General features: G+C 41.9%; 1 protein-coding gene across 9 annotated transcripts in view; it reads left to right on the plus strand.

Moving 5' to 3' along the window:
• kiaa0825 (KIAA0825 ortholog) overlaps positions 1-24,731 on the plus strand; it is a 98,497-nt gene that overhangs the window by 25,142 nt on the left and 48,624 nt on the right. For all 9 annotated transcript variants that reach the window (XR_003671215.1, XR_003671216.1, XR_003671217.1 and 6 more), the window contains 12 exons: positions 224-374; positions 2,268-2,458; positions 3,508-3,714; positions 3,966-4,073; positions 5,807-5,946; positions 8,553-8,723; positions 10,403-10,633; positions 10,720-11,024; positions 11,125-11,231; positions 13,289-13,433; positions 14,863-15,018; positions 16,712-16,806. Coding sequence is in view for 6 of the 9 variants with exons in the window: in XM_028413377.1 (XP_028269178.1) it covers positions 224-374; positions 2,268-2,458; positions 3,508-3,714; positions 3,966-4,073; positions 5,807-5,946; positions 8,553-8,723; positions 10,403-10,633; positions 10,720-11,024; positions 11,125-11,231; positions 13,289-13,433; positions 14,863-15,018; positions 16,712-16,806 (2,007 nt within the window). In the remaining 3 variants the exon portion in view is untranslated. The remainder of the gene's footprint in view (positions 1-223; positions 375-2,267; positions 2,459-3,507; positions 3,715-3,965; positions 4,074-5,806; positions 5,947-8,552; positions 8,724-10,402; positions 10,634-10,719; positions 11,025-11,124; positions 11,232-13,288; positions 13,434-14,862; positions 15,019-16,711; positions 16,807-24,731) is intronic.

Below are 24,731 nucleotides of genomic sequence, written 5' to 3' on the forward strand. Positions count from 1 at the left end.
AGATTTTAAGGATATAAAATGTCACCCTGAACTTTTAGAATTAATCATCTGCTCTTTCATCTTATCATTCCACCTCATGTTTGTCACCTCATTATGCATCTGGATTACAGGATTGTGCCGTGTTGAACTCTTAACCCAAATGAGCTTGTTCCTTTTTTTTCTTAATATACATTGTGTGTTATAGATTAAGTAATTTACATCCTTCTGTCTCCTTTGTGTTTAGACCCCTGACCCTACTACCTATCCAGAAGTACCAAGAAACAGTGGAGGCCATAAAAGAACAGCTAACCAGCTACTGTATCCAGGTTTGTTCCATCTGCATTCTTCAGGATGCCGAGAGTCACCACTGGGCTGACCCCAAACCATTCTATGAGGTAAAATGTCCTTATATGTAACATGCATGTTTAAATAGTATTTATTTCCCTCCCAATCAAATAGCATATCAAAAAGCTTCAGTATTCTTTTGGTGTTTATTTTACTCCTTTCATTGTAAAAAGGAAAGGAAATCCTAATTTCATTTTTCTTGGTAGGCTTGTTTCGTAGATTTTGAGGAACTCTAGGAATTATTCTCTAGAGCCTTCTTGCTTCTTCCTTTTATTCCAACAATACACCTTTACCTCCCACTCTCCCTTTCTTACTGAGCCTTCTACTCCACACTCCCTGAGAACATCTGTGGCTTCCATGCTGCCCTGGGGGCTCCAGGGATTCAGCTGTCTGAAGTCTGCAGCCTACACTGGGACTGTCTGGAAACAGCATAGGGCCCCTGGAACTCCCCTACCTTTATGCCCTTAAACCAATCTAAACCTCATCTCTCTTTCTTACTTTATCCCACTTTTGCCTTTTCTTCCCTTTGTTCCTCCCTCCTTCCCTGGGTCACTGGTGTCAGACAGGCCTGCTGTGTGCAGGTGTGTGCTTTTGTTGAAGCATCCCTATGTGCATCTGTACAATTGTATGTACGTGTGGGTGTGTAGCAGCTTCAGGAGCAGGATGTGTGTACAGATGTATGTATCTTTATTTTTGATGTCTGTTATGTATGGGTGGTTGTGTGCTGCAGGTTTCCTTCTCCAGGATCCCTAACTCGTGTCTTGGCTCTTTCACAGCTTCATGCAGATAGACCCCTCTGCAGTTGCATTATTCCTTTTTGTTATTACACATTAGTATTGACACATGAATTGTTATTAGTGGGGGAAAAAAATAATATGCTACAGTAAAATAGTAACATATGAGGTCAGTTAAGTCGATCAAAAGCAGCTTCAAACATGACCTTGGCTACCTTCCCTGTCAGGATTTTGCTTTCAGAGCAGTTTGAGCCAAATGAAGAATTTCATCAGAAAAAAGCCATTATCAGATTCCAAGTTTATTCTGTTGTTAGTTCCATGTCCTAGAGTCCATACTCTTTCTTTCCAGATCATTGTCCTTAATAGGAATTTGCCTATGGTTGACCTGGCAGGTTAAATAAAGTTTGACTTGAATGACTTCAAATGCACTTTTTTTTGCTTTCGGTTGCATTCCAAGGTCTGTCTGAGTTCACAGGATAGCGTACAAAGCCTGGATAAAAATCTTGGTCCCATTTCCCATTAATGACCAATACTTAAATAACAGGCGACAGGAGGGAGAAAAGGGGGAAAGTTAGACATGAGACAGAGGAGGTAAAGTTGGAGGCAAATGAGGATGTAAGTAAAAGAGTTTTGGATGTGTCAGTATCTCTGCCACACACTGCGTGTGCATTTGAGTTTGAAGGTTATAGATGAGAAGTTCAGCGAGTAGAGGTGAAAGAATAAATGCAATTTTTATATATTTAACAACAGAGAATACAAGGACTGTAATTCTTTCTCTCCATCTGTCCTCCTTCTGCCCTTCATTCTTCTCACTCCTGCTTGTCTTTGCTCATTTTATTTCAAAAAAAGTTCCAGATTTCTCCTCTTCTCTCTTTCACTCTCTCAAAGCGTGTATGTGCATGCAAGTGTGTGTGCCTGTCTTGATGTGATCTCCAGTTCAGGACTTTAAAGCCAGCTAAAATCCCAGTGGGAGAAGAAACCCAGGTGCAGAGTGCAGGTGGCATGACCACTGAGACATCCTGGTGTTGACAGATCTGCCTCTGTCTGTGTCTCTCTCGTTCTTCTCCTCCAGGTTTTCTATCTCACCTTCTCTTCCTCTCCCTCTGTTTTTATCTCCCCCTCCGTGTTTTTTCTTCACTGTCAATGCCCATATCATAACATGTCTTCATCTGCAACCCCTTTCCTCCCTTCTCCCACTTTCTCACACAGGGCGAACGATGTTCCTTCTCAGTGCAGATGTGGTTCTACTTCCTGTGTGGGCTTCGTAGTGACCTGTGGGCAGTCCTTCCGGCAGAGTTAGCCAAAGAGGTGCTTGGCCAGGTGCTGTCGGAGACATTACAGCTGCTTGTGCAAAGATATGCCAGAGTCCGTGCTTCATACAAGAGACAACCACAAGTCAGGTACACTATACAACTACTGTATATACTGTACTTGTTAAGTTTAAATAAGCTTAAAGAATCTTAAAGCTTAAAGTGATCACATCTTTTGCATTTACAAGTCCTTTTTTGGCCTTTTCTTTCACTTGATTAGCTACATTTTCAGAAACCACCAACTATCCTTTAGTGATTAAGACTCTGGCCTAATTTTCAGGGTTTCCGTATAGCTAGTAGATGTCAAAATTACAGACACTCAGTCCAAGGCTCTCTGTTCCAACAACTTTGTTAAAGGTATTTGCTTAACAAACACGTGTTAGCTTGCCTGTTGACAGGGTATGACAGCGTGTTCTGCCTTGTTTGCTTATCACATGGACCGTTTACCTGCATACAACCAAAATAATAATACATGATAAAATTGCACACTTCTTCATATAAGGTTTCATACCTGCAAACACTCTCACTATATAGACCTTTAAAGTTTCAGCACTGGCTTATCAGTTGTTCTCTGTGCTGGCCCAGTAGCTAATTGATGGCAATGCACAGGTTAAACTGTGAGATATAATAAAGTGGGGAATGCACACAAATATAAAGTACTGTATGCTTGTCTAGTACCACAGGATGTCAACAGAAAGCCTGTTTTATGTTGCTTGGTGATGTGTGTGTTTCAGGATAGACTGTTGTAAAGTGTGCCGTTAGGCTAAGCAGATGTCTATTCAGAAAAGCTCAAGCACTCCTATGAGTATAGCATTTACATGAGTACTCTCATGCTCAGTTCTCCTGTCTGTCAGTCTGTCCCTGTGTGTCTCTAAAAGATTCAGGCCATAGGGAAGCAAAGATGAGGAGTCAAGAGATGATAAGCAGAATGTCTTGACCAATTGAGAAAACAGATTTATGGGTGTAAATGTAAAAAAGTTGGTGGGTATAACATAAAACAATGGCTTTTAAAGTGAAATCTAAAGCCTGGACACTTTTCAATTGTAAAAATCACAGAGGCTCCTTGTCATGGTGTAATGGTGAATGATCTTTATTTGTTCTCACCTATTTACTAACATTCAACCTTCTGTGTGTTTAAGGTATGACATTACAGCACTATTGCTGTACGTGGACCAACTAATGTGGAGTGTGTGTAGAAGTCCCGAGGCCTTGGTGCACCCCAACCCTTCTTCAGCGCTGACTATAATAGCCGGTGGCTCAGACTGGTCATACCAAATCCACAGTTTGTGTGACCAACTTCTGACAGTCCTCATCATTGTCACATCGCCCTTATCTTTGCTATATAGGTTAGTACGGCACACACATTATTTTTAAGGCAAGGCACAATAATGTTTTTTTGAAAAATGACATTATATATAACAAAAGTGAGCAGAGATTGTCCAATAACAAAAGCCACTGACTGCATGTATCCTGTGTCCACTATATAAGCCCTGTACTAAACTTGAACAGAAGCTGTAAAATGGTATGAACACCAATGAATAGATTTGTACCTTTATGTTAAAGATGTTTTGTTCAAGTTCAGTCGCAATTCTTCCAGGGCTTTCATGATCAATACAGCAGAGTCCACACCACAGCAGCCCCACCACCCTGTACTACACTGGCGAAATGCTATCAACCCTGACCTCTTCACAGAGCAGGCCATACGGTATGTAAAATACACCCATCATACCATCTGTCACCCATCATACAGTAGGTACACATACAGCATGCATGTTCACGCACATACATACACACAGGTACGTCATGACACACCTCCACCCACTGTATAGAGGACCATATGTGAGTGTGCGTGTGTGTAAGTTACAGCTGTGTACTGTAGGTGCAGATATATAACCCGCTGCTCAGGCTTCAAGCTACAGTTCCTGTGGTAATATAACACAGATGCAAGGTGAGAAAGAAAAAATAAAAAATTCATAAACTACCGCTGCCGCTGACACAGAGTTTGTTTATAGTGATGGTTGTTGAGGGCTTTACACACGAGGCATAAGCAGCACCTGAATGTAGGCAAGCATGCAAATATACTGTATGTCTGTACATTTGTGTCCAGTTACTCTTGTGACCTCCGCTGTGCAGTCAATCACTCACTTCTCTTACCCTTGTCTCCACCCTCCACCCCTCTCATCTCCCTCACAGCCAGAGGTGATGTCATTGCGTGCTGATGGAGCACAAATCAAACTAACTCCCGCTCTCCAGCCCCTAAGTATTGGACAGCTGAAATTAGTTTATTTTTATGACCTCTTTATTTCTTTGCTCCCACCTCCTGCCTTCATGCAAGGGGCGCCAAGGGGCCTGCCAGTGGCCCATAGCCAGATCCACAGGTTCTCATCCGGGACCCAACCTCTGTGGCCAAATCTTTTCCCAGTCCATTAAAATGAAACCCATTGTTATGGTTATTAAATAAAACAATAATAAAACCACAAAAGACGCAAATAAATCATACAGCATTAGAGGCTATAAAGAAAGTATCTGAAGTTGTGTTTTTTGCATTTGTGCACATTCATGCTCTGCATTTTTCTTCTTGCCTTTGCACAGATGTGTGTGTGTGTGTGTGTGTGTGTCTATATCTGTGTGTCTTGGTTCTGTAAGCTGACCCTGCGCTGTAGCTGGTTAGATTTATCAGTGCAGTTAAAAGAGGATTTCTTCTGGATTTGCGGTCCCAGTGACATCATAAATCGTGCTGTCAGATTGAGGCATAGTTTTCCTCAGTCAAGCAGCAGGGTGCACCCTGCTCTAGCCTTTTGGCTCAAATAGAATGGTTAATTTCTGGGCAGACACCCCCTGTGCTGACTCCCACCACCTCGCTCTTCAGACAAACTCTGTCCTCTCCTTCCATTAGATTTTATTGAGATGTATAAAATAACATGCAGGCACACACACGTCAGCATGCTCTCACACATACATAACCTCAAGCCTAGGCTCTGAAGTGTACACACACTCACACTCTTACATTCACACACACCAAGGATACGGCTCATTACCCACAGCTGGCTGCAGCCTCTTGGTTATACAAAAGATGTAGGAGGGGGGTACTGCTGTATATTCATGTATTTGGCTGTCTCCCAAATGTTAATTTGCTTTTAGCTGGCCAAGATTAGAGCTAATTCCTTCCCGGTGCACACTATAAGTAAGAGAGTGAAGGCATTTGGAGACTAAGCTTGTGTCTGAGTGACTGACACTGAAGGAAGTTCCCATTGTAGCTATTCCCTAACTGTTCCCTCCCAGATCATCATCATGTAATATTTCTCTCTTTGTCTTTCACTTTTGAAGCTTTCTTGCCTTCTTTGTTGTCTCTTGCTAAATAGGCTGCTATGTGTAAACTCACCTGACACTGCAGAACTGTCAACTTTGTTGTCCTTCTTTCTCTTCAATCTCTCACAGAGACGGCCTTATGGGCCAGGCAGCCTTGGCTTGTCAATTGAGGTTGCTGACCTCTGACCCAGGATACAATCCCAAGTTGCTACTACAAATGCTGCTGTACAGAGACTGTCACCTGCCCAGAATACTCCTGGAAAGCTCTTGTGAGTCAGAATTTTTTTCTTTATGTGTGTGTGTATAGGTTGATGGATAATATGTGCAGTGTATGTCAGTTTTCATTTTATGCATCAAGTTTTTGGGGTGGATACTACAGGATACATGTGTGGGAAGTGTTGACCAGTGACTTAATTATTGTGCTCCAAGATCCTAAGTGAGTTATACAGACCTTAGATGAGCACTCCATTTTATGAAGTTATCATCAGCATCTTTGCCATCATCATCATTTTCACCTTGGTCATCATCATCACTAAATCAATAGAGCGCAGTAATAAACACTCAACAGGCCCAGGCGGAGCACAGGCTCTGACCTTTAAAGATTTTCCCTTCCTTCCTTTCTCCTACACACGGCAACAGTCTAACCTTTAAAGACTGTTGTGCACTCGCACATTAATTCACATTATAGCGACCTCATTAATAACAACTCTCACTGTCTTGTTCTCTCACTCGGTCTGAGTCTGACTCAGAGGCTCAGCAATGCTTCTCCCCGCACGCTGCCGTAAATCAACGCTAGAAGCGCTGACTCTCACGTGTTATCACGGTGACGGGGTAATTAACTAGGAAACAGACGGACTGAAGGAACAGCTTGACTGAATGCCTACATTCTTAGAAGCTGCTGCACTTCCCTCTACATGTGTAATGGAAAGTGTCTTGGTGCTTATGCAACACAACAATCACTAGGACCACTCAGTGGTCATGAGAAGAATCTCATGGTTGAGTAGATGGTAATAGACAAATTTTAACCAGTAAAATGCATGTCCCCTTCTTCAATCATTTCAAGATTACCTCTCAGCTGATTATTCTGGCATGTTATGTAAAAATCGTTGCTGCTACAGTGCTTTTTCAACAGCGTTGTGCTTCAGGCACATTTTTGGTGTCTTGAATCTGCTATATCAAAGCAAGTAACTTCTTAAAGAGCTGGCCTGCAAACTAAATGACCTTTTTCATTGTTTAATAATTTGAAATTTCATCCCCTCGCATCTACAGTATCAGTTTCTGCGTTTGCACAGCTTATTCTTAATTAAAAGGTACACACACGCACACACACACACGCACAGAGTGTGTCTGCTTCCAATTATAGAGGTTTGCAGAGAGGGCCCCTGTGACTGGTTGACTGGTTGTCCGGAAGATAAACAGGTGTATGCATTGGCCATGTATCAAGGTTGGATAAGCCCAGAGACAGAGAAAGAGGAAAAATAGAAAAAAAGCAACCGAGAAATCGGCATAGAAACAAAAACACATTGGAATTATTGTGTGCTGCATTAGTGGTGGAAACTCCACAGAGATGTGCCAGCGTGCTGACATCTGTTTTTCTGAAGTCATCTGCTCCTCCATAATGGGATCATTATTAAAAGGCACCTAGTTAACCTGCCATGCTCCTCAGCACCCCAAGTGGAAATTAACGTTAGTCACCCCTGTTTCCGTGGACCATTGCAGCCACAGCACTGATATCCAGAACACCCTCTCCTTAAGGACCAATTACCAGACAGACAGCGAACAAGATGCCGGTGTAATCCACATAATGCCATCTAACAGACTGATTGTAGGTCAGCTTGGTTGATGACTTTTGAGTGTCCATGCTCCATGTGTGATTGTGACTGAAAGGGAGAACTTGAGAGAAACAGAGGAAGACAGAAAAACACGAACAGCGGAAATCAGATCTCATATAGACCTTGATTGGAATCACTGCTTCCTGCCTGAATGTTATTATGGTGGCTGATATTACTGGCCCTGTAACGCAGCAGCTAATTTAGCCCTGTCATTTTAAAATAGTCCAGCATTAGTCAAGAAGGAAGCCGTGCTGCCCTCCATCACAGCGCCCCCTCATTGACTGCTGTGTTGCATACACACTTCTATTCAAATAGCTGTCATCTCCCACACAGCAGACTGACAGACCGCTGGATGTCTGCCACCTCTGGAGCAATGGGCCTTTCCTCAGCAACCCCTGTCAACTTAACACACACACACTTGTAAGTGCACACGGAACACATATATAGACATCCATATGGGTTACACACACACACCTCCATCCTCAGCCCTGTGCTCAGACAGCAGCCCCCACAAGGACACCCTGTCAAAACCTCTTCCTTTTCACTTCCTGTCTCCATGTTCTGTGGATCCCACAGCCAGGGGCTTTGAAATCTGTTTCTTTTTCTGTTTTTTTTGTGTGTGTGTTTTTCTTCCATCTAACACAGATGTGGAGTTTTCTTCCCCTTCTATTCCACAACGCCTTTTGTTCACCCTTTCTGTTAACATGTGTCAGGTTGGGCAGCCTTGACATTTTCCAATGTGTTTTTGTTCGCAGGAATCAAGATGCTATTTCACAGGATAGACTTTTTTTTTTTTTTTTTACATCTTTCTTGATACTACCCCCATTGGGTTGATATTTTCTGATTTTACACTCACCTGCATGTTACAATGTGTGTACTATGACTAAGCTTTTTCATGTTTGTATATGTATGAAGTGCTCTGGAATATCAGAATTTATTGACATTTTAAACATCCACACAAGCATTTGTATTGTTTACAGAAGTGGCTCACTAAACTGACTGTTTTATTTATTTGATTTTTTTATTATTATTTATTATTTTAGATTTGTGCCAGGAGAATGGTTCTACAAAGGACTGCAAGGCCGGAGACGACTTCATTGTTGCATTGTTCAACCTTTTCTCTTGCCTAAATAATGTCCCCAAGGCCTTGACTCAAGCTCTTCAACCATACCTGGAGAGAGCAAACATCTGGGAACATCTGTACAATTTAGCAGGTAAAGTAGCAACAAGCTTCTGTATGAAGCATCTGCATGGTACTGCAATAATAATAATTTTAATAATTTTATCTTTAAAGTATGTTGCTAATTCAGAGATTTGATTACATTTTCCAACATTTTAGAAAAGATATACACAAGAGTAAATCTGTCCACAAAGAATATTTATTTTTCCTAAGTCAGCGTCAACATAGCGTGCACATGAGATAACTATAATATGCCTGTACACACACTGCAATTAATTCCCAACTCTTTCTGCCTCCTTCTACTGCACACTTTAATACAGAGCTTAATCAGAACTCCTATGGAGTATGGAGCTCTTTTTTGTGATGATTCTTATATCCTGGGTGAGTGGTAATTATTGTAGCATAAATTAGGGTGATTGGAAAAGTGAATTTGGATGGAGACAGAGCAAGGGAGGGCTTGACAGAGAGAATGAACGAAAGAGAGATAGAGTGTGCTAGAGAGAAATTCTCAATGTCACCTAATCATCATTTATCCTCACAGGGTAATTAGTTTAATTATTGAACTGTTCCAAATCTTGGTATTATAATTTTGGTTACAGGATACCCCCTGTGCCCCCGTTTCTATTTAAACTGTTCACTGAGCTAACTTTCATAGATTACATTGAGAGTCTCACTATTTCTCCACTTACACTGATGTTTCATCACACTGTAGCAGGTTGTCTCAAATCAATACACTAGTCAATACAGTAGCAGGCGGTATAAAGTCTGAGAATCAAGTGACTTTGAAAAATAGGTCTAGGTCTCACCTGCCACATAGCGCTTCTCCTTGGAAAAGCTGTACCGTTTTCTGCTCTGCTCTCCTCTTTTTCTGTGGCACTGAGGTCACACATTTGTTAAGCGTCCCTGGAGATTCCGGTGCACTTCCAGTGCCTCCACAGTACTATTTCTCTCTTTTGTAGCCTCTCGTTTTACTGCCAGAGCTGTAGGAAGTTTATGGGTGCCATACAACTTCATGCTGTAGCTGCTCTGCTATCAATATAAGCAGGATATGAAAGGGCAGAGCGATGAAAGACACAGTGCAGCTGGAGCGGGTAGTAAGATTCCTACCGTCAGGCCACCTGGGTTTGATGGAAAACATCTGAATTTGACTTGACTTTACTTGTGTAGATATTTCAAGAGAATACCTTAGCGCTATGTAAATTCAAAAGGTGTGCTTCTGTTTTTTCTTGTTTGAAAAGGAAGGCACAAACTGACTGATTATGTTTGTTGTGTATGTTAATGTGACTGTTGCTTGTTTAAAAGCTCGATGTCCATAATGTAAAAATGAATCCAGTCTTTTGTGGTAGCAATCATTCTTCCTTTTTACACTGCAATATGGCATGTCTGTAAGTCTTTACTACTGTAAATCTTCAATTATGTAGTAGAAAGTTATTAAAGTACAATGTTCAAAGCTGCATATTTGTTTTAATCATTGAGGAATCCTATCAATTTGTGCTGCATGCCAATTATTAAAATGCTTAAAAACATGTTTATTGTTGAGTAGGCAACAGGTTTGCTTGTAAAATTCAACACAGTATACTCTAAGGCTTCTGACATCTATTTATGAATTAGCTACTCTGTTCATGGCTTCAATGATGAGCTATTTCAGTATCAGTATAGTATAGTGTCTTTAGCCATATTCAATTTTTTTCTTTTTCCCTTTATTTTTGTCAGACACATCACGGACCGTACCTGTAGTAATCAGCGGTGTCCGGACAATAGTCACCAAATCTACCAACAGCATCCTGATGCACCTGGTCTCCATGGTGCTGGGTTGGCAGGCCACAGAGCAGACCCATGAAGTTTTGTTCAAGCACAATGTGCCAGAGAGTGTCCTATCTAAAATACCAAAGGAATGGAACTACACACCACTGGATGCAAAGGGAAAGGACAGTGTCTCCAAACGTATGCAGAAACTGGGTGTCACATTTTTAACACAATGTCCGATAAATGTTTTATGGTTGTTTTCCAACATTTCTTTCTCCTTCCAGCTGTCACGACCTTAGCAATTCAAGCACTGTCCTTCATTTTCACCAACCTGCCCATGGCAGTAGCGTCCTTGCCTCTCACAATCCGCTTCCTTTTCCAAGCGGCAGAGAAACATGTGTCCCAATATACACGTCAGCTGCGCATAGTGGGCCTGTTGCTCTGGGCCCTGATGGGCTGCATGATCCAGGGTCTGGAGGACCCAGAAACGCTGGAACAGATCAGTGGTCTGGCTCTGGACCGTGGGGCAAAGGACTGCCTGTCTCTGCTGGCAGAGTGCTTACAGGCTGCCATAGGCATTCAACAAAAGGTGAATGCTATGATTTATTTATTACAATAACATAGGGTACTCTTTACAAATGTAGTGACAAATTAAATGTTTACATGTTTACTTATTTACGCCATGACAGGGTGTTCCCAAACCCACAGTGATGAAAGTGCTACAGGCTCTGGAGGAAAAACGACCCAAATGGACACACATACAACTGCAGAAGGCCCGCAAACTCTGCTCAGACAGGTGAGCAGTCAGCAGCATGGATTGAGTACTTTATAGTCTGTCCATTCAGGAATAGGCTATATGTTCATTATCCATCATTAAATTCAGTTAGTATTGACTATTCATGCCAGGATTGAATAAAGACCCATTTTATTAAATTTTAAGGATGTTTATGGTAAAACATTTTTTAAAACCAGTTGTCTGCCAACCAACCTTCCATGTTTTCAACTGACTGATGGTCTGTTTAGAGACTTGATACTGAAAAAATTAAACTTTTTAATTGAAGTTTGAAATTCTTTTGCATGATATCATCAAAATTATTTTTCATCGAGTAGCTCTAAGAGTAAAATCAATGAATCCCAGATGTGTTTGTTATTGTAAATGATGGACATCCCGCTTGACTGAGTGGATTGCCGAACGGAGTGATGGGAAAACAGCTTTCATTTTGGGCTGATCTGTGACCTTTGGCTTTGTGTTTTGTATCATATTCCCAGAAATGTTGTCTGTGGTTGCTCACTTCATCATAACAAACTGTGGATGCATCCATCCTCATAAAAACAATGATTCAGTGCTGTAACAATTTAAAAAAAAAATGAAATAAATAAAAACACTGAGTAGATTACGGCCAGTTCTAGGAAATGCTGTCTGTTATAGTGACAGGAAGAGGGGATGAGACGGGCAGTGTAGGGATGGTGAGAGGGAGGGGGGGTTGAGTGGAAAAGTGAAAGAAGAGTGATTATGTATCACCTGTCGGAGGCATTCACTGGGATCATTACTATTCATTAAACTAACCTTCACAGGGAAGTGACGCCTGGCTTGTAAACAATCAGAATACAGTGTCAGAGAGAGAGAGAGACAGAGAAAAAACTCCAAAAAAACCTGGCACCTCTTACGCACACACACCCACGCACACACAGTATACCCCTTCAAAAAGAGCATTTGCCCCTGGTACAAGCCCTAACTCTGTTCCGTCATCCCACTTCCCCCTTCCTTTACCAACTGTAAACCCCCCTCCACGCCACCCACCTTGTCTTTGCAAAGTAATTTGTAGAGGAGAAGATTATTGTTCTCCATCATGGTGACCCTGGCTGGGCTGACGGGATGCATACACAGATGAAGATGAATGCAGTTATTCCTTGGCGGAGGTCTGCCTCTTTCAGGGCACATTGGCCCTAATGACATGATTGATAGGCTGTCCCAAATCCGGAGGGGCCCTCATTAATCACCCCGCTGACTGAATCCAATCATCTGCTTCACCTGCACAGTGATGGACAGGAAAGGATACAGCGCAGGTGCTGACACGGATGCACAGCCACCATCGCCGACAACACTACCGCCAGGCCGCCAAGCAAAAGAATGAGGCGATGTATATGGACGAGATGGGACTCCTCTTCTTTTGCCACTCTCAATGTCAAACAGCCAATGGTTGGCTGACAGGCGACAGCGTTTCTGCCACCTTATAATTACAAAGGGGAAGAGAGAGTGAGAGAACAATGACAGGAAGTTTATGTGAAGGAGAAGAAGTGATGGACAGTGGTGTGATATCCATCCATACAGGAAGGGCAGGAAAATGATGCAGGCATCTGCCAGAGTTACTGTACATGCCTGAGGACCTTGACACACAATTACACACACACACACACACACACACAAGCTTAAAACACACATGGTAAAATGTCCTATGTTTCTCATGAATTATAATGAAAACAGTGAAAATCATTTTGTTTTTCACCATTTAATAACATGCTTGTGTTTCTCACTTATCTGGACCAGGGGTGCCTTGTCATTACTTTACTTGGCGGGAATTACATTTAAGTTAATTTGCCTTCAGGTGTAAAACAAACAAACAAACAAAACATTTATTTTTACCCATAATTGACTTATGATTATCACTCTTCTGGTTCCACATTTTAGCTCCAAAATTCTCTCTAAACAAGAAAATACTTCCTGAGCCAGAGGTGGTATTCACATATGAGATGACACGGTTTCCTCTTTTTTCTGCTTGCTCCAGTCGTATGTTTTGTGTTTTTGTTTTGTTCCCTCATGTTATACTCTTTCCATCTCTGTTCCTCTCTTAGTGTATTTGAGCAAGAAAAAGAAAGAGGAGTTGCTGCGGCTGAACTGACTGAGCAGAAAATAGGCCTGATGCTGCTGGAGGTCTGCCACAAAGCAGGTGGCAGCAACTACCTGAGGCAGATCTATCACATCATCCAAGGCAATGAGGTAGGGAAGCACTCGCTCTCCCCAGCAATTAGGTGGCTGCTGGCCTGAGGCCGCAGGCTGTTCAGGAGGGGGAGACAGAGGGAAGAGGGCTGCTGCTTGTGTGCAGTCTGCTTGTTCTGATCTTCTGTTGTTCAGGTGACCTCAAGGGTGCAAACCTACAGTGATTTTTCTCTGTGTTATACACTCACCACATGTAGAGGAGACAGAGCCACATGGAGTTAACAGATTCAGCACAGAGCTATTTGGACGAGATCTGACTGAGAAGGAGCAGTGTTCCTTTTTTCTACTTAAGCAGAGGTCATTTTAGCTGAATTCACCTTAGAAGTTTGACACAATGAAAAGGAGCCATTGCCCAGAGAGTACCCAAGTTTGAGTGTCACCATGTAATTGCACTTTTGGCTTTTTAAATCCTTTTAAATGTAAGTGGGCAAATATAAGTATGTAGTACATACAAAGTGTTATGTGTATAGATTTCATTTGTTTTTTTCACTGGTTCCATAACACATTTAGGCATATATAGCATTATCTTAAATGCTTATCTTAAATGCTTAAGATAAGGCTGATAAGACTTAAAGTGTTAACTCATGAACACTTAATAATAAACTAATGATATTGGTGTTAGATAATACAGAAAATCCAAATTTTAATTTGCACCACAGCTGCACTCTCATTAGGATTATGTACAAGAGAAAAATGTTACATACCTTTCTTTGATAGCACCTGACATACACGTGATGGGTGATGGTCTTACAGTATTGAATAGGACAACCACAACCACCAACTTCATTATCTGCTGTTTATGTAGTTCATAAATAAATAGCTGCAACTTTGCATTGCAATTTAAGAAAGAGTAAATGCGATTTCCAAGAATGGTCGGAGTTACTCTCCTGGCAGCTCCAGCATCTCTACCCATCCAAGGTCGAGACAAGAACATATGCAAGTCAGGGACAGACCGAGCTGGTGGTGAGGTGGAGTGAGCGGAGGTTGAGAGGCCATGTCAAACTGACGGATGGGAATATAGTAAATTCACACCAGGATGCCCACGAACACACACATCAAGACATGCCCTACACTGGCTCATTACTTTTTACTATACTTCTTGCAAGATACCTGCACTAACTAACCAAAACAAAGGTTACAGAAAGTAGATTGGTGTTACTCTTTATTGCACATCATCTCTTTTTGCTGAGTTATTATTTACAAGCCATTTGCTTGTTGTTATAAATGCTGTGATCTTGGGTAGTCTGTGCATTAGTTGGGTCAGTCAAACTAAAGCTCAGTGAGGTCTTTATTAATGTTCCAAATATCAATATTTTGTATATATATCTCATTGAGAATGCTCTGTTGTCCTCATGTCTGAAGAATAAAGTAGATTGGCTGCTCTCATGTGCTCAAAATTCCCCTTTCTCCCCTTACCTCTTCAATACAGGAGCTATTGATGACTAAACTGAATGGAAACACAGACTTGACAAATGATCCTCCTCACTTGGTGAACTTTGACCTTGGCTCTGAAACAAATGTCAAGCCTGTCTGTTTCAACCCTCTCCGGGAGTTTGACCACATTGGCAAGAAGAAGCTGGATCAGGTGTGTCAAAGCTTTCTTCTGGTAGAAGATGTATTGTATTACTGTATAAACACTGGTAACTACCTTACTGTGCCTACACACAAACAAACAGCAAGAAAATCTAAAGTTAAAGACTTGAAAAAAGAAACAATGGTCTGGCTAGTCTGGACGTGGGTTATTAACCCCATCTGCCCATCAACTGAGGACTTAGTCAGCCTTTATACTATGGCCAAGTGACAATATATAGTATGGCATTTTGAAAGTGTTGGAAGTTGACCTATTCTGTCATTTATAATGAGGATGAGTATTCAGGTGAGCAAAGTTTTTAGACTTTGTACTGTGTAGGTGTACTTGTGACATCTAGTGCAGTGTCATTTTAAGTTTAAGCAAGGCTAGAAACTTAATGTTGAAGGTTAGGTGCTGTGTGAGTCTCTGGTGAACTGGATACTGTGGCAGTCTCTGAAGTTGTTAGGTCTTTCTGGGGCTTGGCTTTTCTATCCCCTATAGGTTGCTGCCTTTTCCAAGCAGGAACTAGGCTGGCAAGAAGAAAAAAAAAGCTGAAAAGGGTGAAAAGATGAGAGAGGTTTTCTTTTTCATAAAGAAACAAGTAATGTTAAAGGAAGGTGCAGTCTTAAAGTGCACTTCTTTTGGGGCTTTGAACCCTCTCATCCCAAACCTATCCCCAGGAGTGGCAGCAGCAATGGTGTTCATTTAATTGTTAGATTTTCTTTTTTTCCATAAAAGGGGTTAAGTCTACAGGTAGCTACGCTGAAACAATACAGCTTTCCCCCCTCATTTCTCTCCTACTATCAAGGGAAATGCTGTTGACATCACACAGAAGAATAAACAAACAGAATTATGTCCTCAGGATAGGCTTGTATGTCCTTTTATTTAAAAAAAGTGGATTAGATGTATTTATACATTTGTGATCCCTTATAATGTGGCTATGTTGTTGCTATTGTTTTTCAAGAACAGACACATTTTAATCCTAAGACTTGGCCTGTTTTCAGCTTATCACAAGAGGCTGCATAGCTTTGCATAGAAACACCCTATTAAGAGAATGATTAAAATGCCTTCTCTGCTTCAGGTGCCTGTGTTGTTTGTCAAATAAAATGGAGGGAGGAGGAAAAAAAGTTGCATCCATCAATCACCTATGAGGAAGAAGCAGAGGGGGATTGGATGGATGGGAATGAGTGGAGTTCTCCTCTTTTTGTCAATAAAACTCAGCCTGGAGTTAAGAGTGACATTTTTGCAATCAAAGCAATCTGATTTTTATTTGCTTTCCCAATATGTTGATAGTGGCAAGTGTGTTTGTCCATGCATGTGTGTGTTTGTGCGTTAAAGAAAAAGAGCGAAGAAGAGATAGAGAGAGAGAGAGGGAAGAGAGAAGAAGGGAAAGAGAGGGGGGGTTGGCAGGGTGCCACTGAAGATGGAAAGAAAAAAGGCATAGCAAGAAGAGTAACGACTCCCTCCAAAAATTGATTTATCTTTCTATAAATGATGGCTACATCCCCCCAAATGGATTTATAAATTAATTGCTGTCTTATTGGAATAAAAACCTTCTTGTGCGGACATGATTGATCACCTGATGTCGGTGGCCTGCGTGGGAGACCCCCCTCCTCCTTTGTTAGTGGGTCCCAGCTGGAGCGGTAATGCACTGATGGTATTAACCCTGATTAATAACTAACAATACGCTATCCTCATACATCAACAGAGTGCCGTGGTCGACTGGGCATGGGACTGGCCAAGGCTGCTGCCAGCCTATCAGGGCATGAGTCAGGTCACCTTCAAAACTCTGCTAGCCAACAGGTAAAGCACTTCACTTGTTACATATGTCTTTTTCATGAAATAGAACTCACTGGGGTTCTTTTCATTTGTGTATTTCATATAGAAAAGTACAGTGTGGAAAGAACTTTTGTAATCATTATTGGCTACTTTTGAGACTTTCAGACTGACACAGAAATAAGTTTAGGATGGATAAAAACTCGCTGGCTCTGATCTTGTTGTCACCTGATTGAAGTTTTTTCACCCAAGTCCACTACTCCTGTCCCATCCTCTACTTATCCCCCCCTCCAGTCCTGTTCTGCTCTGCAACAGGCATAAATATTTATGCAGGTATGTGACACATATTAGATTGCAATACTTCAGGCTGTTCCCTGTTCTCCATTCACAGCTGTCACGCTGCCAGCTATCAGGGAGCTATAGGGCTACTGCACCTTGTCTCCACGCCTACGCCCAATCCATTCTAAATCACTGCCATTGTAACACACACACACACCTTTCTAACAAAGGGCAAGCTCTGCATCTGCCAAGGACACAGGCCTAATAAGGGTGAAGTGCGCAGCTCTGTGCTGTGCTGTGACGAGCTTTGTCGCCTTCGTGCCTCTACCCCCTCTTCCCATACCCACGTGCAAATTCTTCCTTCCCGTATATGCTGCTTTGTTGCATGTTAAAACAGATACTGTCATTGCTTGACTGAGCCAAATTAGTGTTTGGGTATTCATGAATAGAAACTGAATGATGTGGAAATGAAGTCAGATAGGAATAGACGGAGAAGGAGAGATATTGGACTTGCAGTTTGAAATTGTGAGTGACACTGGAGAGAGAGAGAGCGAGGGAGAGAGACAGAGAGAGAGAGAGTAGTCAATTCTGACAAGGGACCAAGAAAAAGTTTAAGGAGGCATGGGAGTGGGTGGGGGTAAAGGTTATATAATTCACCCTAATCTCACAGTATCAAAGTGTTTGAGATTCTGTCATTTGCCTCATTAGCCTCTCTTTGTTGGGCCAGAGGAGCAGATTTCATGGAGGATTTGGAGAGTTGGCTTTGGTTCTGCCTGAGTCACTCACACAGAGTAGGAAGTTAGTTTCACGGCTGGCGACATGTAAGCTGTCAAAGTTTTCCTCAGATCCATCTCCGACTCAAAAATATCTCTCAAGCTATAGAAGGCCATTCACGGGATAAGCACACTGATGTCGGATCCACTGATCCATTTGTTAGAGCAGATAACGATAATGCTTGCTGCATAACCACAGGCTGGAGGGCCTTCGGCTGTTTTCACAGAGGCCCCACAACAATTACTCTTTTACTACCTCCAGTTGCTGAATAAACCACAGCATATATCGTATGTACTGAGTCTGCTCTAGCCTGTACAGAACACCCATCGCTGTAACCTTGTGATGAACCACATTTTCTGTCTTATAAGTTTTAGTCTCCTTGAATGACTTCTCCTTCCTGTATACAGCCAATAATTTTGCTCCCTAGACTGTGTGAGTTAGCAGAGTGGCCCATTGGCCTCCTATATATTGTTACAGTGGCAGGACAGTTATTGTGCCCAGGGTTTATATCACATTCTAATGGAGCAAGGCTATGAGTTAAGGGCGGTAGGCTTTTAAACCAGGGCTGTTAAATCACTGTTCAGATGACTTCATTAGCAGGGCAGGACACATGCTGAGACGCACACACACATACACACACGAACACATACATACACTTTCACCCTGCTACCTTGACGGTGTAACATTAGGGCCAGACAGGAGGGAGAGTGGATTTATACAGGTGTGTGTGTCCTTCTTTGTCACCTGTCACTTCAGTTCCCTCAGCGTGATGGCTCATCCATCATCTGCAGATTGAGCTTTTCAGCAGAAACCAGACTGATTAATACTCCTGCAGGACCCCCAGGGTTGACTGGCTGACTGGCTGACCTGGCTTCCTGGCAGGCTGGCTGTTTGAATGAGTAGACAGATGAGATGCGCGTGTGCTAACTTTTTAGCCTACTTGTTTGCTGGCTAAGTCCGGCATCCTTTCACTGGTACAAAGGATGCTGGATGAAGTGATTGGAGAGGTTTGCATGGTTTGCAAAGAATTATATTTTTGGCTACCTGGCTCAATCTATGCAACAGATACTGATATACATTTAATTTATGAAAGAGTTTTATGTACACATTAAATTGATTCTTGAATATTGAAACTACTACTGGACTATGGCACCAAAGGCATTCAAGAATCAAGGTCCATGGGCTGACCTCCATAGCAGTTCAGTACAATGTAAATTCAATCATGCTGATGTTTATCTACTCTACATCCTTTCACATGAGTTCCTTGCACCATTTCTTTTGTGCAATAATTAATAACACCACATACCTAGGTTACTTGACATCTCACCTTGAACATGTTGTTCTCTAAGGGTTTATGTTAATTGCAGTGATCTGCTGACTGAAATGTGTCTTACTCTTTGACTTCACGTTATGAGCCACTCTCGTTAGTGATTCAACTGATACTGAATGGTTTTTCTTCAGCTAGTGATCTACAACTGGATAACTCATCTACTTTTGTCCATGGTCATCCTTTGAAATCCCCTTTTTTTTCTCTTGCGAACACTTGTAACTCTGCCTCAACTTAGTTTTGTACGAAACAGTCAAAAGCAACTTTGTAGGCTAGAATTAATAGCAGCACTTCTGACCCTCCTCTTTCTTCTTTGACTCACAAGGCCACAAGGCCTCTATGCTCCATAGTCTTTCATGTCATTTTTCTTTTTCTATTCAAGAAAAAATAAAACAAGTCTTTGAAAAAGTTATGGCGTATCGCCAGAGACAAAAGTCACATTTTAACTGTCATCTGCCAAGGTGACTTTTTGAAACCATTTCCTTGTGCCTGTATGTCACAGAAGGTTCTCTGACCTGGTTGATGAGGGTGAACCCAGGTATGAGAGATGAAGCTTCATGTGTCACAGGGCACTCTTCCACTCCATCATAAGGACCTAATACCATCCAAGGACATTCATGCTTAGTTCTGGCTGTACTGCACCAGATACCTTTTCTGAAAACCAACATGGCACTTCATATACAGGCCAGCAGTAATTGTGAAGTCTGATGGTCCTTGTACTATTTTATGGGAGATTTTTTTAAGCACTTGTCTGGCAGTAAAGGAGTACAATTAGCATTGACCCAAAGATTTCATATCTTAATAGGGTAAGCTACAATGTAACTACTGAACACGAAAGCATTTCCTCTGCATTATCTCATCGTTTCTGTTACCCCTCTGGTCCATAACAATAGCAGTTTGTGGAAAAATGCCAGTCTGTGGCATTCTCTTGCTTGAGCAGCTCCTTAAATTGCAGCGATAGACGCTTGTGCTTTCAGGAAGTGGGCAATCGCCATCTGTTCCCAGGCGCTGCCATATGGCAGGCCTTTTTCTCAGGGAATAAAATAAAAACAAATATGTCAGAATGTTCGTCTTCCTCCACGGACGCTGATCAACCTGGGGAGAAGCTGGATCTCAGTGTGTCTGGATTAATGGTCTTACTTTACGCTTCAGGAAATGAGGGAGCGTGTGCTTGTGGTTGGTGGGGCTTTGTGTATGCGTGTGTATGTACACGTGCATCCTTTGTGGGGACCGTGTGCACACTAATGCACATTTATGTACCTGGAAGTATTTCTGCGTTCATTTATCTGACTTAAAGTGTGATGTTACCATTTTTGAGCAGTTGGTTGCCCTAGTCTTGAAAGCATTAGACAACACAGGAGAAAAGAGCTTCAAGGTTAGCCAGAGTGACATTTCATGGCTGCCGCTGCCAAAGAAACAAGAAGAAATGTTCTCAAGCCATCGTCAGACTCTCCATCTTGCGAGGCCAGGAATTCAAAAGACTTGTCACTTTTGAAAATCAGGAGAGTGTGATGTGTCATTGAGGAAGGGCTTCTTTCTTCTCTCGTTGATCCCCTTGTGTGTCCCCTTCTCTGACTGACAGCTAGGGATGGGAGTTTGTGTTGGTGGAGACAGAATACATCTTTTGTCTGCTTGGTTATACATGGTGTGTTTTGTCTTCGCTACCCCTGGACAGGACTGACACATTGAGGTTTTCATTAGCCGTAAGCAGGTGGCGGAGGAGAGGGACGAGCTGGTGTGCTTCAGTCTGTTTCCACTGCCTGTGTGCGTGTGCATCTGCACCGCATCAACTTGTATACTGTAAGCATATCATGGAGGGCGTACATGTGTCTGCCTGTATGTGCGTGAATGTTCACTATTACATTTTAGTGAGTGTGTGTGTGATACTTGGAGGTTTGCTCCAAAGGCGAATAAATCAGTGATGCCTGGGATAAGGCCGCGGCCCCTCCTCAAACTGCACAGACAAGCTGAGAGGCTCATTAATCAAACGGCCAGTCACAGATGTGATGGCTTGCACACAAACCGCCAGCAGACTGTGAAAGTCACATCCAACAGAGTCAACTGTCAGCCAGGCAGGCAGGCAGGCTGCACTTTTCCTTCTCCCCTCTCTCTCTCTCTCTCTTCTTCCCCTCTGTTGTATTTATCTCTCACTCTCCCTTTACCACCTCTCACCTCCAGCATGATGCCACAGTGTGATACATCTGAAAAATTTGTCTTGTCCCTCTAAAAACGATCTCGAGGGTCGAGGAAAATCCATCTTCTCTGAGAGTGGTCATGGTCAAACCTTTTCTAGAGGCACAAGACATCAGTCTTTACAGCACATTGCTATGTTTTCTGTGGTTACAGGACAGTTGTACAATACCTTCTGTTTCTGACCTTAACTCTTCTAAATTTATAAAAAATGATTTCAGTGTATGTTCACTGTATAACCAGGGGTAAAATGCGCTTACTCTATTTATGGAAATACAGTCAGTATTTTCGGTTGTTGTATACATACCATTTTACTGCTCCCCTCCTAGTGGGTTTTCAAGTGGTTTCAATTGTTATAATATACGGCATATACGGTGACAATATTCATTGTCACCGTATATGCCACAAGGCAAGCTTTTCCTCTGGATTATCTCATTATGCCATGTGTGTTGTCAATTTACTGCACCTGACCTCTGAAATTCCTCTCTTAAAAAGTAATAATTTCAGATAAATTGACAATATGAATAGTAATTTCTGTGATTGTTCCTTCTTTAAACCTTGGATGGATAAATAGTTAGTAGAGAGAAATCTAAATGAAAATACTACTTAATCTAGTGCAAAACCCTCCAAGGATAGTCAGAAGTGCTGGGTGGAACAGGGAAAAGACAAAGCCACCCGTTCCTGATTAAAAATGGCAAGTCCCAAGGCTCCGTGAATACACTAGGGTATTTGATGCTGCACATAATGACAATGTTCCACAGCAATGGAAAGCTATGCTTTTGTCTTCTGTATGGGTAATGGTGTTGAAGGGAAGGAATTTCTCTTGTGTTGTGATGCCAGATTTTTGAGGATGATAGTTGGAAGACAGAGCTTTGCAAAACTGAGCTACATATTGCAAGATGACTGCACGTGCCTTATGAACAGTGATGTAAAGTAGGTTGTAATTAGCACTGGAGTGATGATGAAACCTTGATACCTTTTGGCCTAAGGTAGAGTCTGCCCTCCTGCGTGCACATGCTCAGTCTAGGAGTCATGGAGCATATCCTTTCTTAAGTAGAATCATAGTCTGTCTTTGGAGCTCTAGACAATGATCCCCAGCAGTAGAGACATTAATATAACTGTCAAATGACAACCACCAAGTTCCTTCTTTATCTTGATGAGGGTGTAGATTATTAACGTATTGGAAGACTTCAAATTTGGAACTCTAATGACAAAAAAAAGCTGATATCCATTTTCCAAACGTGCAAAAAAATGCATATATTTTTGAAAGGCATATGCATGTAGAACTGTGTGATTAATCTCCTTTGTGACCTTCTAAAGCCACAAACTCTTGTAAAATGAGCTATAGTTTACTAACTATATACATAGCCTGTACATTTAACATGTACTCATTCGATTGTTGCTACACTTGACTTCATTAGTTTTGGAACTTGGTTTTCCTTGAAAGTCTAGTATGTCCACAGAGTTTTTTTGGGAGTTTTTGTAAGCTCTGCAAAATAATGCCACATTTTGCCCCTGGAAACAGTTTTGTCAATCAGTTTAGTTGGACTGGGACTCAGTTCAAGACTGGGTAGACTGTTTGACACTGTTGCCATGTTTCCTGCTGATTTACTGAGATGACTTTTTAGCTGAATGCTGCAGTCCATTGTCAAGAGCCAGTTTGTGACCGTCTGTTCTCGTCCACCATTGCATGCTTTTCCTTTTTCGGTCTCCCTTTAAATAAAACAACAAAAAAAACTTTTTCCATGTGCTATCTTTATAAAGACTCTCCGGAGGTGACACAGTTTTTCTTTGTTGAATGTATTTAGTTGTTTGATGTGAAAGTCAATGTTGAAAACAAGAACAAAATGTTTTCAATGTGTCAGCACTGAAGTCAAGAAGAGCTGCACTGTGTTATAAAGTAACATCTGTGGTATTGACATTTCAATTGATTAAATAATGCTTTAACACACACATGAATATTTCTAAATTTTTACTTATATATTGTTTACCTAGGTGTGTGTGTGTGTGTGTGTGTCCACCTGTGTGAGACTATGAGACGGTGAGGGTTTGTTTTGGTGGTATCGCAAGGTTGTATCCTGTCGCCAGGCTCATTAGCCCGTCAGCAGCGCCCAACCAGCCCCAGCCAATCACTGCTTTCGACTTGGCTCTGCCATTTGCATGTGGTCCAGGAAGAGATAATTAGAGGGATCTCTGCCTGTCACTGTTAATCTGGGACTTAGTGAAGGGCTGTGACGCCGACATGCTGATGGACTGACACACATGTCTACACACACACGCCCGCGTATGGTGTCATTCTCAAGTACGCACGCTGGAATGTGATGAAAATTCCTAGGGGATATGCAGCACCTACACACACACACACATACTAACACTGTAGTTTTTTAATTGTGACTAAAAAAAGTTGTTTATCTCTGTTGTTGCAGCATATTACAATAAAACATACCAGAGTAGCTCCTCCATTGGTATGTGAATGATAGCATGTTGACTCAGTGGCTGTTTACACCAGTTGTACTATGCTGTTGACACAGGTTTTAGATCCCTGTTCAGATAGACTGTGTGCTTGTTGCTTCCCAAACAGGCAGAATGCTCACTAAGCCTTTTGAACAAGCCCAGCTGTCAGCCCTATATACAGTACTTTCACACACACACATCAATACACACACATCCCAACTGACATGTACGTGTGCTCATGCACTGGCACGTCCCCAGCTACACACAGACACGCTGCACACACACATCGCTGATTGGCAGGCCTCCTGTTTCTCCATAATTCCGAATGATTTATCCAATCAATCTCACTTGGAGAGCTGCTAAAGCGTTGACTAATATTAAGAGTAGAACATGCGACAATTAAAACATCCTTCAGGTAATTACAGAGCTGGTTTAGCAGCAAACAACTGAAGCGTTTTATACATTGAGCATGTTGCCAGTGTGTTTTATTTGTACCTGTTTGATAATCGGAGGAAATGAGGTACATCTGTGAATGCTACTGCCTTAAATGCCAATGTCACATATTATGTAAAATATCACATTATTAGCTGTGAGTGTGTCTATGCAAATATTGTCTCTGTTCAACTAATTGAATATCATAGATGGTATTACACCCTGTACAAGAAATTCCAATATATAAAAACTGGTCACTGCAAAGTCTTTTTTTTCCACCCAAAGACAGCGAGTTCTTTTTGCACACAGTGGGACTGCTAAATGGTGCATGTTAAGAGAGAAAGGCTGAGTACCAATGGTGACCTCATCTGTCCTGCTCTGTGACCTGGTGTCACCACTGATGGCACATAATAGTTGACACTTGACTTTAGGGGCTCTTTAAGTGCCAGGAGTGCCCAACGCTCTGGATTCATATTCTAATGCAGTCATGCTTGTA

The sequence above is a fragment of the Parambassis ranga genome, chromosome 9 (assembly GCF_900634625.1).
Source record: "Parambassis ranga chromosome 9, fParRan2.1, whole genome shotgun sequence".
Lineage (NCBI taxonomy): Eukaryota > Metazoa > Chordata > Actinopteri > Ambassidae > Parambassis > Parambassis ranga.